Here is an 11,239-nt window from a genome sequence, read left to right as displayed (position 1 = left end):
CGGGGGCGACGGTGACGCAGGAGGCAGCGGCGGCCCAGGTCGCGGCGCGAGGTGGGGGCAGGTTGCTCCGCGCGGTGCGGCGCCAGCCAATCAGGAGGCGCGGTGTTTCGGGCGAAGGGAGGAGAGAGGGTGGGTGGGGGCCTCCAGGTTTCCTCCGGTGCCCGGGCAGCGCCGCCTGCAGTTTCGAGCCCGAGCGCGGAGCCCCGCGGGGGTCTCCGGGTGCGCCCGCCGGTCCCGGTTTTCCGCCTCCTCCCCGCCCTTTCGGGCCCGCCCCCTCCTGCGATCCGGACGCGGCTCCGACGGCGCCCGGCCTCCTCCTCTTCGGGCCCCCGGCTCTGCCCGCAGCGCGAGTCTCCCGGTCGCTCTACGCCTGGTGTCCGGGGGCGGAGTGGGGGGGGCGGCGCCGGCGGGGGCGCCTGACCCCGGGCGGGCGGCGGTAATGTTGCTGCGGTTGCCGCCCTTGCGGCCGGGCTGGCAGCTGGCGGTGGCAGGAGCCGGGGTCGGAGCGCGCTCGCCGCTAGCCGGGACGCCGCCCTCGCCTGCGCTCGGCTCCCGCGGCCGCCGCGGGACGCCGGGGCCCGGCGCGGCATGAGGAGGTGGCTGCGCGTCCGCGAGCGCTCAGCTCCTCGGCCCCCAGGGCCCCCGCGGGCCCCCGCGCGTCGCGCGCGCCGGCTGCGGCCCCGGCGCCCACGCTAGCCCCGCGCAGGCACGAGACGCCGCGGCCCGGACGAGGCGGCGGCGCAGGCCTGCCGAGCGCAGGCGGGCAGCCTCCGGAGCGCAGGGGCTTCGCGTCCCGCACCCCGGCGAACGCGGGTAGCCCGGGCGTGCTGCATTTTGCTGCCCCTCTCCGCAGGGGCGCCGCGGCGTGCAGCCCGCGCTTCTCCCCACCTGCAGCCCCTCCTCCCGCCGCTGCCGGGGGGGATAAAGCGCACGTCCTTGCCCTTCCTTGGCCTCTTCAGGTCCTGCTGTCCCCGGCCCCCACCCCGCCTTGCCTCCCCCCCCCCCCCCCGCCTTACCTCCCCCCCCCCCCCGCTCCTCCCCTCCCCCGACTCTCCGGCCTCCCATTCATTCCGTGCGCTGTCTCCCTCCCCTTTCCTCTTTCCCGCCCCGGCCCTCCCCCAGAGCCTCCCCACGCGGACCCCGTTGCAGTCTCGCTATTCTTAGCCCATTCGTGGAAGTTTAGGGCCTGGATGGTGCCCCCAAGTCCGGCCTGAGAACGCAGCCCGAGCTGCTGGCCGGGAACAGGAAGATGTCTGTGCTCAAGCGGATGATGCGGGTCTCCAATCGCTCCCTCCTTGCCTTCATCTTCTTCTTCTCCCTCTCCTCGTCCTGCCTCTACTTCGTCTATGTGGCTCCAGGCATCGGTAAGCACCGAGACACACCCTCACTTCTCTTGGTCACGCCGAAGGAAACGCAGGATGTTCACTTACGGGATTTGGAAGGCGTGCGAACAGGGGCCCGGCAGAAAGCGTTTTATTTTAAATGTGATTTCAGGAGTGTCAGATAAACTGCTTGGGGGGCATGGCTTTGGTACGTGAGTGAGTTTCGTTTGTGCACGTTTGAATAACTTGAAGACTGCATTAAACGGACACAGCAAAATTAGGTGTGGTGACCCCGGATGCCCTGGTTGCTTTCTTGAGTATTCCTGACAGCGTTATTCACTTAATATCGGGTCCTTTAAGCTTAAACTCAGTGCTTAATCGTAGTTTTATTCACACACTCTCAGATATAATAGCTGATTGTAAAAATATGGTGGAGAAACCAACGCCAGCGAGTGTGATTGAGTTCAAGAATGTATGTTACCAAATGTTCTAGGTCACTTTTTTAGAATGGGGTCAGTGAACATTTGTGCCACACACTTCAGGAATTTTTAGGCGATGAGTTTTCTTATGAAAACAATGCTCCATTATTTAGTCTGCTTTTCAAGGGTAGGTAGATTCGGCTACCTGTTAGGATGACTTCTGAGATAAAATAACGATTAAAACAACAATTTTGTGGGATAGTTTGTAGCTTAACTTTATCCTACTTATCATTTTTTGGGCCTTTGGCCTAAATACCCTTCTTAATAATCTACTTGAATTGGCTTATTATATATTCTAATTACTCAGCCCCCTTTGGTTGAAAAGGTGCCAATGTGGCATTCTAGTGACTAAAACCTAGGAACCTCATGTGGGATTAAAACACATCGTGTCTCCCAAACTTTTTCTGGGTTTTTCCTGGTTATTATGTAGTTAATGTTAAATATTTATGGTATGTATTTAATGTTAGTGTATTTAGTGTGAAATATGAGTTTAATGTTAACTTAGTATTAATGTGGATCTCCTATTATTTCTTTTTAGACACTGGTAGGCTTTTGAGCCAGTGCCATTTCTCCCTGGTTCAGGCAAAAATGAATGGCCTCTTATACAGTGAAAACAACTGCAAAATTTTGAGATGGAATTGTTATCAGGATATTGTCCTGTGCAATAGTAGATTATATTAATGACTTTCAGGGGAGAGGGAAGAAGCAAACCTTATTGAGATGGTTTTATTTCCTAAAACAGAATCACTGTATGATTTTTTTCTTGATTAAATTTTTGGATTCAAGTAAGATGTTTAAACTCAGATAATGATGCTTGAGAAGACATAAATTGTTGAAACCTTGATGCATCCCAAAATAGAAGTTTAGGTTAAAGTTTGAAGAGGTGTGAATATTTTAAAATATTATTTTCCTTTAATGCAGTTTTTTCCTTAGGCTGAATAAAATCCCCTGGAAACCTGTAGAAGAAATGACAGCGATAGCTCGGTGGATTTGAGAGTAGTTAACCAAAATATTTGGTGGCTGTTCTTAAAATCTTCTGCCATTTTGGAAGTCTTATAAATTAACTCTTAACGGGGCACCTGATGGCTCAGTAGGTGAAGTGTAGCTGAATCTTGATTTCAGCTCAGGTCATGATCTCACAGTTTGTAGGATTGAGCCCTGCGTCAAGCTCTGCACTGACAGCACAGAGCCTGCTTGGCTCTCCCTCTCTGTCTGCTCCTCCCCCGTGCATGCATGCTCTCAAAATAAATTTAAAAAATAATAAATTAACTCTTCATTCTATAGCAATTTTTACTTTGTCATGTAGCTCTCTCTTTAAAGGTTGGAAAACTTTGGGTGATGTTATTTTATCAGATATTTAACTTTGAGAGGTTTTGGAGAAAAAAGTTTTTTTGCACTTAGGCAACAGTTTTGTTTCTTGGTATTTTGAGTAACTTGTTGAACTTAGGTTACTCAAAAAGCTAACCAAAGGAAATAAATTCCAGCTGTTGCTTCTTAGTCATCCCTTTTTCTTGGTGCACTGAATCTGTAGATTCTTATAATTCAGTTGATGTGATTTACTAATACATTTTTCTCACTTATATACTTAATGTTTGCCATAACATTAGGATATGTCATAAAAAATTTGGCAATTTTCTTTTAAAAAATTTTTTTTTTCAACGTTTTTTATTTACTTTTGGGACAGAGAGAGACAGAGCATGAACGGGGGAGGGGCAGAGAGAGAGGGAGACACAGAATCGGAAACAGGCTCCAGGCTCTGAGCCATCAGCCCAGAGCCCGACGCGGGGCTCGAACTCACGGACCGTGAGATCGTGACCTGGCTGAAGTCGGACGCTCAACCGACTGCGCCACCCAGGCGCCCCAAAAAATTTGGCAATTTTCATACAGACAATTAGGCTGACACAGTTTAAGCTACTGTTTTTGTGGGTCTTATAATTTATAACTTAAAAAAGTTGATTAAAGCCAGTTAAGAATGAAAATCAAAACTTACAAAGTACTATCAATTTATTATATTGTCTATTTCCCAAACCAAGTATTATTTAGCAGGAAAAAAAAAAGTCTTATTTTTCTTTTAAGTGTTGGGAAGCAGTTTTCCAAAATTCACATTTTTGCCTGAAAGCTCAAATTTTACCATTGGCAACAAATACTGTCAGTTTTTTTTTTTTTGTTTTTTTTTTTGGAGTGTCCGGCTCACTTTGTTCATTTTTGGGAAAATGTGGGTCAAACACAGGAATCTAACCATAGTTTGTCAGTTCTCTAAAATAAAAATGAGTTTATGTAAAATGTGGCTAGTTCAGCTCACAATGCAGCAGTCAGTGCGCAAGTTGATTTTTAAGATAGCCATGGTACTTTGGTATGCTACAGAGATGCTTATGAACACTTCTGACACATTTCTTATTAATGAGATGTACCCCAAACTAATTAGGTTCTTATAACTAACTAATTTGCATGAGGTGTACAGAGAATCTTCTCGAAATAATTCATATTTAATTATTTTTAAGTTTTTAAAATTCATTTTGAGAGACAGAGAAAAAGAGGGAGAGGGAGGGAAAATCCCAAGCAGGCTCTGCGCTGTCAGCAGGGAGCTGGATGCGGGACTCGAACCCACAAACCGTGAGATCATGACCTGAGCCGAAATGAAGAGTCGGATGCTCACGTAACTGACTGAGCCACCCAGATGCCCCGAAATAATTAATCTCTTAGCCTGAATTACATCTTGGGGCAAAATTTTCATGTTATGTTATGTTACACAACATATATGTTGTGTAAGAGGGTGCTTTTTGTTGATCTTAAATAAATGTTTCAAATCTCTTCTGTTAAAAAGTCCATATTATTCCTATCCACACCAACCTGTTGAGTAGACATTAATTATATTTTCCTGCCTTTTAGGTCCAGAGACGTATTTTTGTCATGCGCCTTCCCCCAGGCAATCGGTCTGCCATTTTCAGTTCCTCTTCCTCAGTCTTCTTTACCTGTGTTTCTCCCTCCCTGCCTCTCTTCCCTCTGTGTAGTACCACACAGTTGTACACAGCCTGATCTGTTTCGTTTCCAGTGTTTTCTGGTGTTCAACAATTTTTTTGGCTAATGGGTTTGTTAAGCTACAATGAGTTCCATCAAACTCTAAGCTCATTATTCTTGAGAATATTTTGAAACATTTTCCTTGAAATTTCTAATTCATGCTGGAAATACAGGGATAGTCTTTATATCATGAACTTTAGTACCAAGGGAAATTGGTCTGCAGACTCCCCCCCCCCAGGAAGTCCATAGACCACTTCCCCTAGCCCACCTGGTAGAGTCAGGAGCCATTAATTGTTTCTCATTCTCTTTCTGCTTTTGTGCAGGATTGCAAAAAGATGAGTGCAGTTTCCCCCCAAGGTCTTGACCTGGCTGGATTGCCAGTGAAATTCCATTTAGCGTGAAATAGTTTCCATTGTAACTTCCAACACAACATACTTCTATTTTCCTGCTATAGTATCAAAGGAGAAGATGAGCTGACTTCCAAGTTCATTCAGCAAACACAAGTGGAGTATCTCACATAGGCTGGACATTGTTTGAGGCACAGAAGATAGATGACTAAGACACAGTTACTTCCCTCATGCTACAATGGGATGAACATCAGGAAAGAGCTATAGCCAGTCCTTGGAAAGCATGCCTTGTGGAGTGTGGGCTAGTTAAGGATTTCCAGAAGGTGCTGATGGTTGGAGCAGGCCATTGAGAGTTTTCCGGACTAAGCAATGGGACAGCATGGGCAAAGGTACTTAAAAACAGAAGTATTTCCACCCCGCTACCACTTAGGATGTGGAGTGGCAGGTCAGCCAGTATTTTGGTGTCGAGGACCCAAAAATTCCTGGCAGAGAGAAGCTGGACTTGACTCGCACAGGTTTATTGAAGCTGTCTATGATTAAGAAAAAGAGTTGATGTGCCTATAATTAGTGGGGTAGTATGGTGGAGAAGATTGCATAACTCCTTTGGGAATGGGGTTTCACTGTCTATTTGACTCACCAGAGCTTCTGACCTTTCCTAGACATGCTGACAGGCTGTTTTATTCTTTGAGTAGAGGTGGAATCTGGTTGGGGCACTTTGGTCTGAATTCCTATGGGCCCTTTAAGGAATTACCCGGCAAGTGCTTTGTTAGTTCAGGCCTCTGGGCTGTTTGAGCTCTGCTACTTCTGGTGTAGCTGATGGGTGGTCAGAGTGTGGGGGTCTGTGTGCAGGGGTATGCGTTATGGGAGACGGTGGCTTATTAGGTCGTTGCTGAGATCCCCCTGACATTTTTTTTTCTAAATTTTTATAGATTACTTTCACAGTTTTTTTTTCCATATGAAATCGTCTCAGTTGTTTCTTACAATGGTATCCATTTTCAAAGCTTTTATACATTTATCCTGTAGTTGTATTTCTACTGATTTTTCCTGAATGTTTAACATTGATGCCCATTTAATTTTTTTTTTTTTTTTCCTTGCCTGAGTTCCTCTTGGCTAGCTCAGAAGGTGGCAAGTTGCCCTGCAGCTTTCTTATCATAGCCCTTTAGCCTCCTGGCCCTGGCTGTGTGAGCCTGGTTGTGTTCTTTTTGAGCTGTTGAAGTTTGCTTTGTGTGTCAAAGGTCCACTGGTGTTTTCCTTACCAAGTTCTCTGACCTACATGGCTCCTTTTAGGGTTTCTTTTGATTTGGGTCTTGGTGTCAGTGGTTTCTTTCCTCCGGGCCTTTCTTTGCTGGTCACTCATCCCAGGGTCAAATTTTTGTCCTGGGAGTAGCAGGAAACATCAGAAGTTTTGAAAAGGGGAATGATGCAATCCTTTTTTTAGAGCATTTCTTTTAGCATGGAGCATGATTGATAAAGGGCAGAACCAGTGGCAGGGAGACCAGGTAGGAAGTTATTCCAGTAGCCCAGAAAGTAGAATATTAGAACCTGATCAAGGTCATAGTTGGATCCAGACAGAGTTGAGAGGATGTGAGTAGTGACATTGAAGGAAAGAGAGAGGCTTTAGGAGGATGCTGGTATTCCAGCTTAGACAGCTAGGTGGCTGGTAGGAGGTATAGACAGGCATGTGCTTTGAGGAAGCTATTTTGGTTTTAGAGAGAGTGAGTTAGGATATCCTAACTCTTTAGAGAGAGTGTGGGATATCCAGGAAGAACATGTCAGTAGGTAGGAAGATGCAAATAAGAACTTAGAGCCTTGGAGAGACGTCTAACAAGAGAGATTTGGCTGTCTTCAGCATATATGTAAATGGTACTTACCTATTTCCCCCCCAACACACCTGAGTGATAAAACTAACTCCTGCAAGTAGAAGTAACTCATCATGTCAGTTACTGGTAAACATGGGGTGCTAAGGATTAAATCAAAATAGGAGGAGGCCTAAGTGTAGTTTGAAAAGTTTCCCAAAAGGCTCTGTTACCCTATTCATTCCCCAGTCTCAAATAGGCAGTCAATGTGGTTGACATCGTGGGAAGTTTGGATGGCCACTCAAGGAGAGCTTGTGGAAGCTGAATAGAAGATAACCATGGATGAAATCTAACAACTTAGGGCAAGTGGAGAAATAGGAACAGGAAAATGAAGGGAGAGAGAGATCATAGGAATGAAGTGAGGCCTTTGTGAGTGAGTGAATGAATGAATGAAAAATGATTAGCAAGACAAGTGTTGCAATGGGTTAATGCTTAGAAGAATTCCCGATTTGGTAAGTAGGAGGTAAGTAGAGAACGGATTATAACATGTGATCTAGGAAGACTTCATACTGCAAATGTTTGTCTCTACAGGACACTCTGGTTCAGCATTGAACAGGATCCACAGGTCCTTGTCTTCACAGACCATATAACCAGTGAGAAATCCTCACAACTGAAGAATAACTATTCTAGAGTAGAGTGAAATGCCATTTGTTGTGGATGCACCGGTTGTGGGGTGGCACTAAACTAATTTAGGCATTATGGAGAAGACAAAGATGAAGCTGCGGCCAGAAGCTTAAATTAGGTACTTAAACGATTGGCTTGGGGGAAAAATATTTCATGCTAGATTGGAATATTTGAAAGCTAAGAGGTGAGGGGGAAATGGAAAGTTAAAAAAAAAAAAAGTTAGGGGCTAAAGCATAGAGTACAGAGAGGAGTGTGGGCTGGAGCCAGAGAGATACACATGGGTCCAGTCGGAGTGATCCTTGTAAACTGGGTATGAGAACTTGGACGTTAGCCTGAGGACAATGTCAAACCATTGAGCTTAAATTTTAAGTAGGAGAGTGACGCAATCAGATTTGCATTTCAGAAATATTTAGGCGGTACCACTATGAATGGATTAAAGGGAGCAAGATTGGAATTAGAGCAGGTAGAGTGGGATAAAGCGTATAGGTACATTAGTTTTGGAGATGGGAGAAGAGAGGACATAAAGATGTTTGCTGTAGCAAAAAATTAGATGAATATGGAGAAGGAGGTTGAGGGAGTTCATACTAGATTAGGTAGGTGTTTGAGTTATCTGTTTAGAGTGAGGGGCTCAGTTTATTTGATCAAATCTAAGTATAGAGTGAACTGTTTCCTAAACTAAGTTAAGAGATTTGGTTTCTGCCTTGGCACATGCTAGAGGCTTACTAAAGAATTGTTGAGTGGCTGAATGTTTCTAATTCAGTCCCTTCTGTTGGTAGGGCGGCTCCTTTGTTCTCTTACCAGCTGACTAATCAATACCATTGGGATGTTGGATGTTAGACACCTTGGGAGTTTCTGGAGGGTTGGGCTGGGAATTAGGAACAGTAGAGAAAATTGGATTGGTCAGCATATTAGTTATCTATAATTTTGTGAATTACCCCAAAATGTAGGAGCTTAAAAGAACACATATGTATTATCTCATAGTTGCTATGGGCCAGGAATGTGGACATGGTGTGGCTGCATGCCTGTGGTTCAAGTTCTCTCACGAGGCTACAGAGTATTGAGGGTTGATCAGGGTTGTGGGTGAAGGCTCCACAGGGGAGCCTTCCAAGTTCACCCATGTAGGTTTGGGCAGGATTCAGTTCTTTGAGGGCTGTTGGAGTGAGGGCCTCAGTTCTCTGCAGGTTGTTAGTTGGAGGCTTCCCTCACTTCTTGCCACATGGGCCTCTCTACAGGGCAGCTCACAAAACCTCATCACTTTTGCCGTGTTTTCTCAGAAAAGAGCCACTCAGTTTGGTCTACAATCAAGGGAATAGGAGGCATTCTTAGAGACTGCCTACCACAGTCAGATTGCCATCCTTGAACAGCATACGTAACTCCACTATGTTGTTTCAGTATATGTGAATCTAAATCCTAGGGGCCTGTGGGAATTAGGTTTTTTTTTTTTTAATTTTTAAATATTTATTGTTGAAAGAGAGACACAGATAGAGACAGAGACAGAGTGTGAGTGGGCGAGGGGCAGAGAGCGAGAGAGAGACAGAATCTGAAGCAGGCTCCAGGCTCTGAGCTGTCAGCACAGAGCCCAATGTGGGGCTCTAACCCACAAACCACAAGATCATGACCTGAGCCGGAGTTGGACACAAGCAACTGAGCCACCCAGGCACCCCGAAATTAGGTATTTTTGAAGAGAAAATTTATTCATTGAAATCTGACAATGCTAAATACCATTCTTCATGTTATTCTTTCATGAATACATTTGAGGTCTGTTAATGTGGCAGAACGAGGTAAGTGATGTATTTATTCTGCAGCAGTGTTTACCATTACTGCCTTTTAATGTTTATTGAAGGTAAAAATAGCCACGTCTGTGGATACTTTTAAAAGGGAAACTCCTAATCTAGGTTGTAGTCTCTGTGTGGCAGGTATTCCAAATACCAGTTGGAATTTAGCTGGGAACAGGATGGATTTTTCTCTTGAGGCAGTGTTATTATATACAGTGGGTAGTTTCCTAGCCCATCGTGTGGCCAGCCTGTTTATCAGAGGATATACTACAAGGCTTATCAGGACACTTGGCTTTGTAGGCCTTAGGCTCTCTGGTGGTCAGAGCTATGGCTGCCTGTTTCCCCACTGGAGCCTCTAGGTTTGCTCCTCTGTTCAAGGGCCGGGGCCATGGGAACCTTGGACCCAGAGGCCTTGGTGTCTCTGGAGCCAAATCTTTGTGCAAAGAAAGAAGTTACAGGAGAAAGATCCCAAATGTAGCCCTCTGCCTCACTGTTGGAGCTTCATAGAGTTGTCCTTGCCACACCCCCAGCCCCATGCTAATGGAATAGTCTTGTAAAGAAAGAGAAGGCAAGACTGGCTCCCAAAGATTGTCACCTGTCCGGAGTCTCACATGTTGTTGTTGGAAGAGCTGAAGTAGTTTTCTGGCAGAGCTGAAATGTACAGCTTGGGGTATCTGACTCTTCCACTGTGCGTGAGTTGAAGGACCTGATCATTGTTGCCCTGGAAGATGGTTTGGGGGAAATATGAGCTCTGTCTTCTTCAGCTTAAAGGAAGACCACGTAGAAGAGAGACGAAACTTTTTTGGATAGCGTCAGATAGCCATAAAGGTAGTTTAGTTACAAAGAGGCAGATTAAAAAAATTTTTTAATGTTTATTTTTGAGTCACAGAGCATGAGTGGGGGAGAGGGGACACAGAGTCTGAAGCAGGCTCCAGGCTCTGAGCCATCAGCACGAGCCCAATGCAGGGCTCGAATGCACGAACCGTGAGATCATGACCTGAGCTGAAGTCGGACACTTAACCAACTCGGCCACCCAGGTGCCCCATGAAGCAGATTTTAAGAAACCACAGCATTCTGAGTTGTCAGTAAACAATGAAATAAGTGCTTCATAAGCATGTTTTTAATCCGGGGGTAGATGACCACCTGTTAAGGCTGGAGAAGGTGCTTGGCTTGGGAGACTGGTGAGACTTCTAATAGCCTCTTACACTCAGTTATGCTATGTTAACCTCCACAGCACCCTTGCTCACCCAGCCTAGGGGCAGACCTGTTCCTCCACCTGTCCCCCCACCCCCACATTGCCTTTTATGACTTCCTTTCCCTTTCAAGCCTGCGTTTCATGTTTGTCTTAAGTAAGTGTGGGGGTGGATGGGGAGACTGCAGGGAGACAGTGGAAAGAGGTACATTGCAGTGATTTTTTTAGAGCTCGGATTTCCTAGGTCACTTTTGGGAATTCCCAAGAGCATTGATTTGTGCACTATTCTCCTTGTCAATTTTCCTGGCTGCTTTAGACCGAGCTGGCTGTTGTTACCACTGCCTCAGACTGCAGTTTACCAGTTTAATCAGAACAGCCTCTCCCTGTCATCTGTCATCCTTTTTTCCCCTTTTCCCTCTGTATCTGCTTTTTCTTTTCTTTTCTTTTCTTTTCTTTTCTTTTCTTTTCTTTTCTTTTCTTTTCTTTTCTCTTCTCTTCTCTTCTCTTCTCTTCTCTTCTCTTCTCTTTCCTCTTTTTAATTCCTGGAGGACACAGTGATTTAATATTTAAAAGACTATTTTTTTCCATTTCTGCCTTTTGTCAGAATAGTAGCAAAGAGAGTACTA

At 45.5% G+C, this 11,239-nt stretch overlaps 1 protein-coding gene across 1 annotated transcript in view; it reads left to right on the top strand.

Annotated features, from left to right (window-relative positions):
- The first annotated feature begins 730 nt into the window (after positions 1 to 730).
- B4GALT6 (beta-1,4-galactosyltransferase 6) overlaps positions 731 to 11,239 on the top strand; it is a 68,086-nt gene continuing 57,577 nt past the window's right edge. Inside the window, exon 1 of the mRNA XM_043558536.1 lies at positions 731 to 1,364. Within this exon, the coding sequence (XP_043414471.1) occupies positions 1,250 to 1,364 (115 nt within the window). The 5' untranslated portion in view covers positions 731 to 1,249. The remainder of the gene's footprint in view (positions 1,365 to 11,239) is intronic.

This window comes from Prionailurus bengalensis, chromosome D3 (genome assembly GCF_016509475.1).
Source record: "Prionailurus bengalensis isolate Pbe53 chromosome D3, Fcat_Pben_1.1_paternal_pri, whole genome shotgun sequence".
Classification (NCBI taxonomy): domain Eukaryota; kingdom Metazoa; phylum Chordata; class Mammalia; order Carnivora; family Felidae; genus Prionailurus; species Prionailurus bengalensis.
Note: the sequence above shows the minus strand (reverse complement) of the source record. Positions and strands in the feature narration are given on the sequence as shown.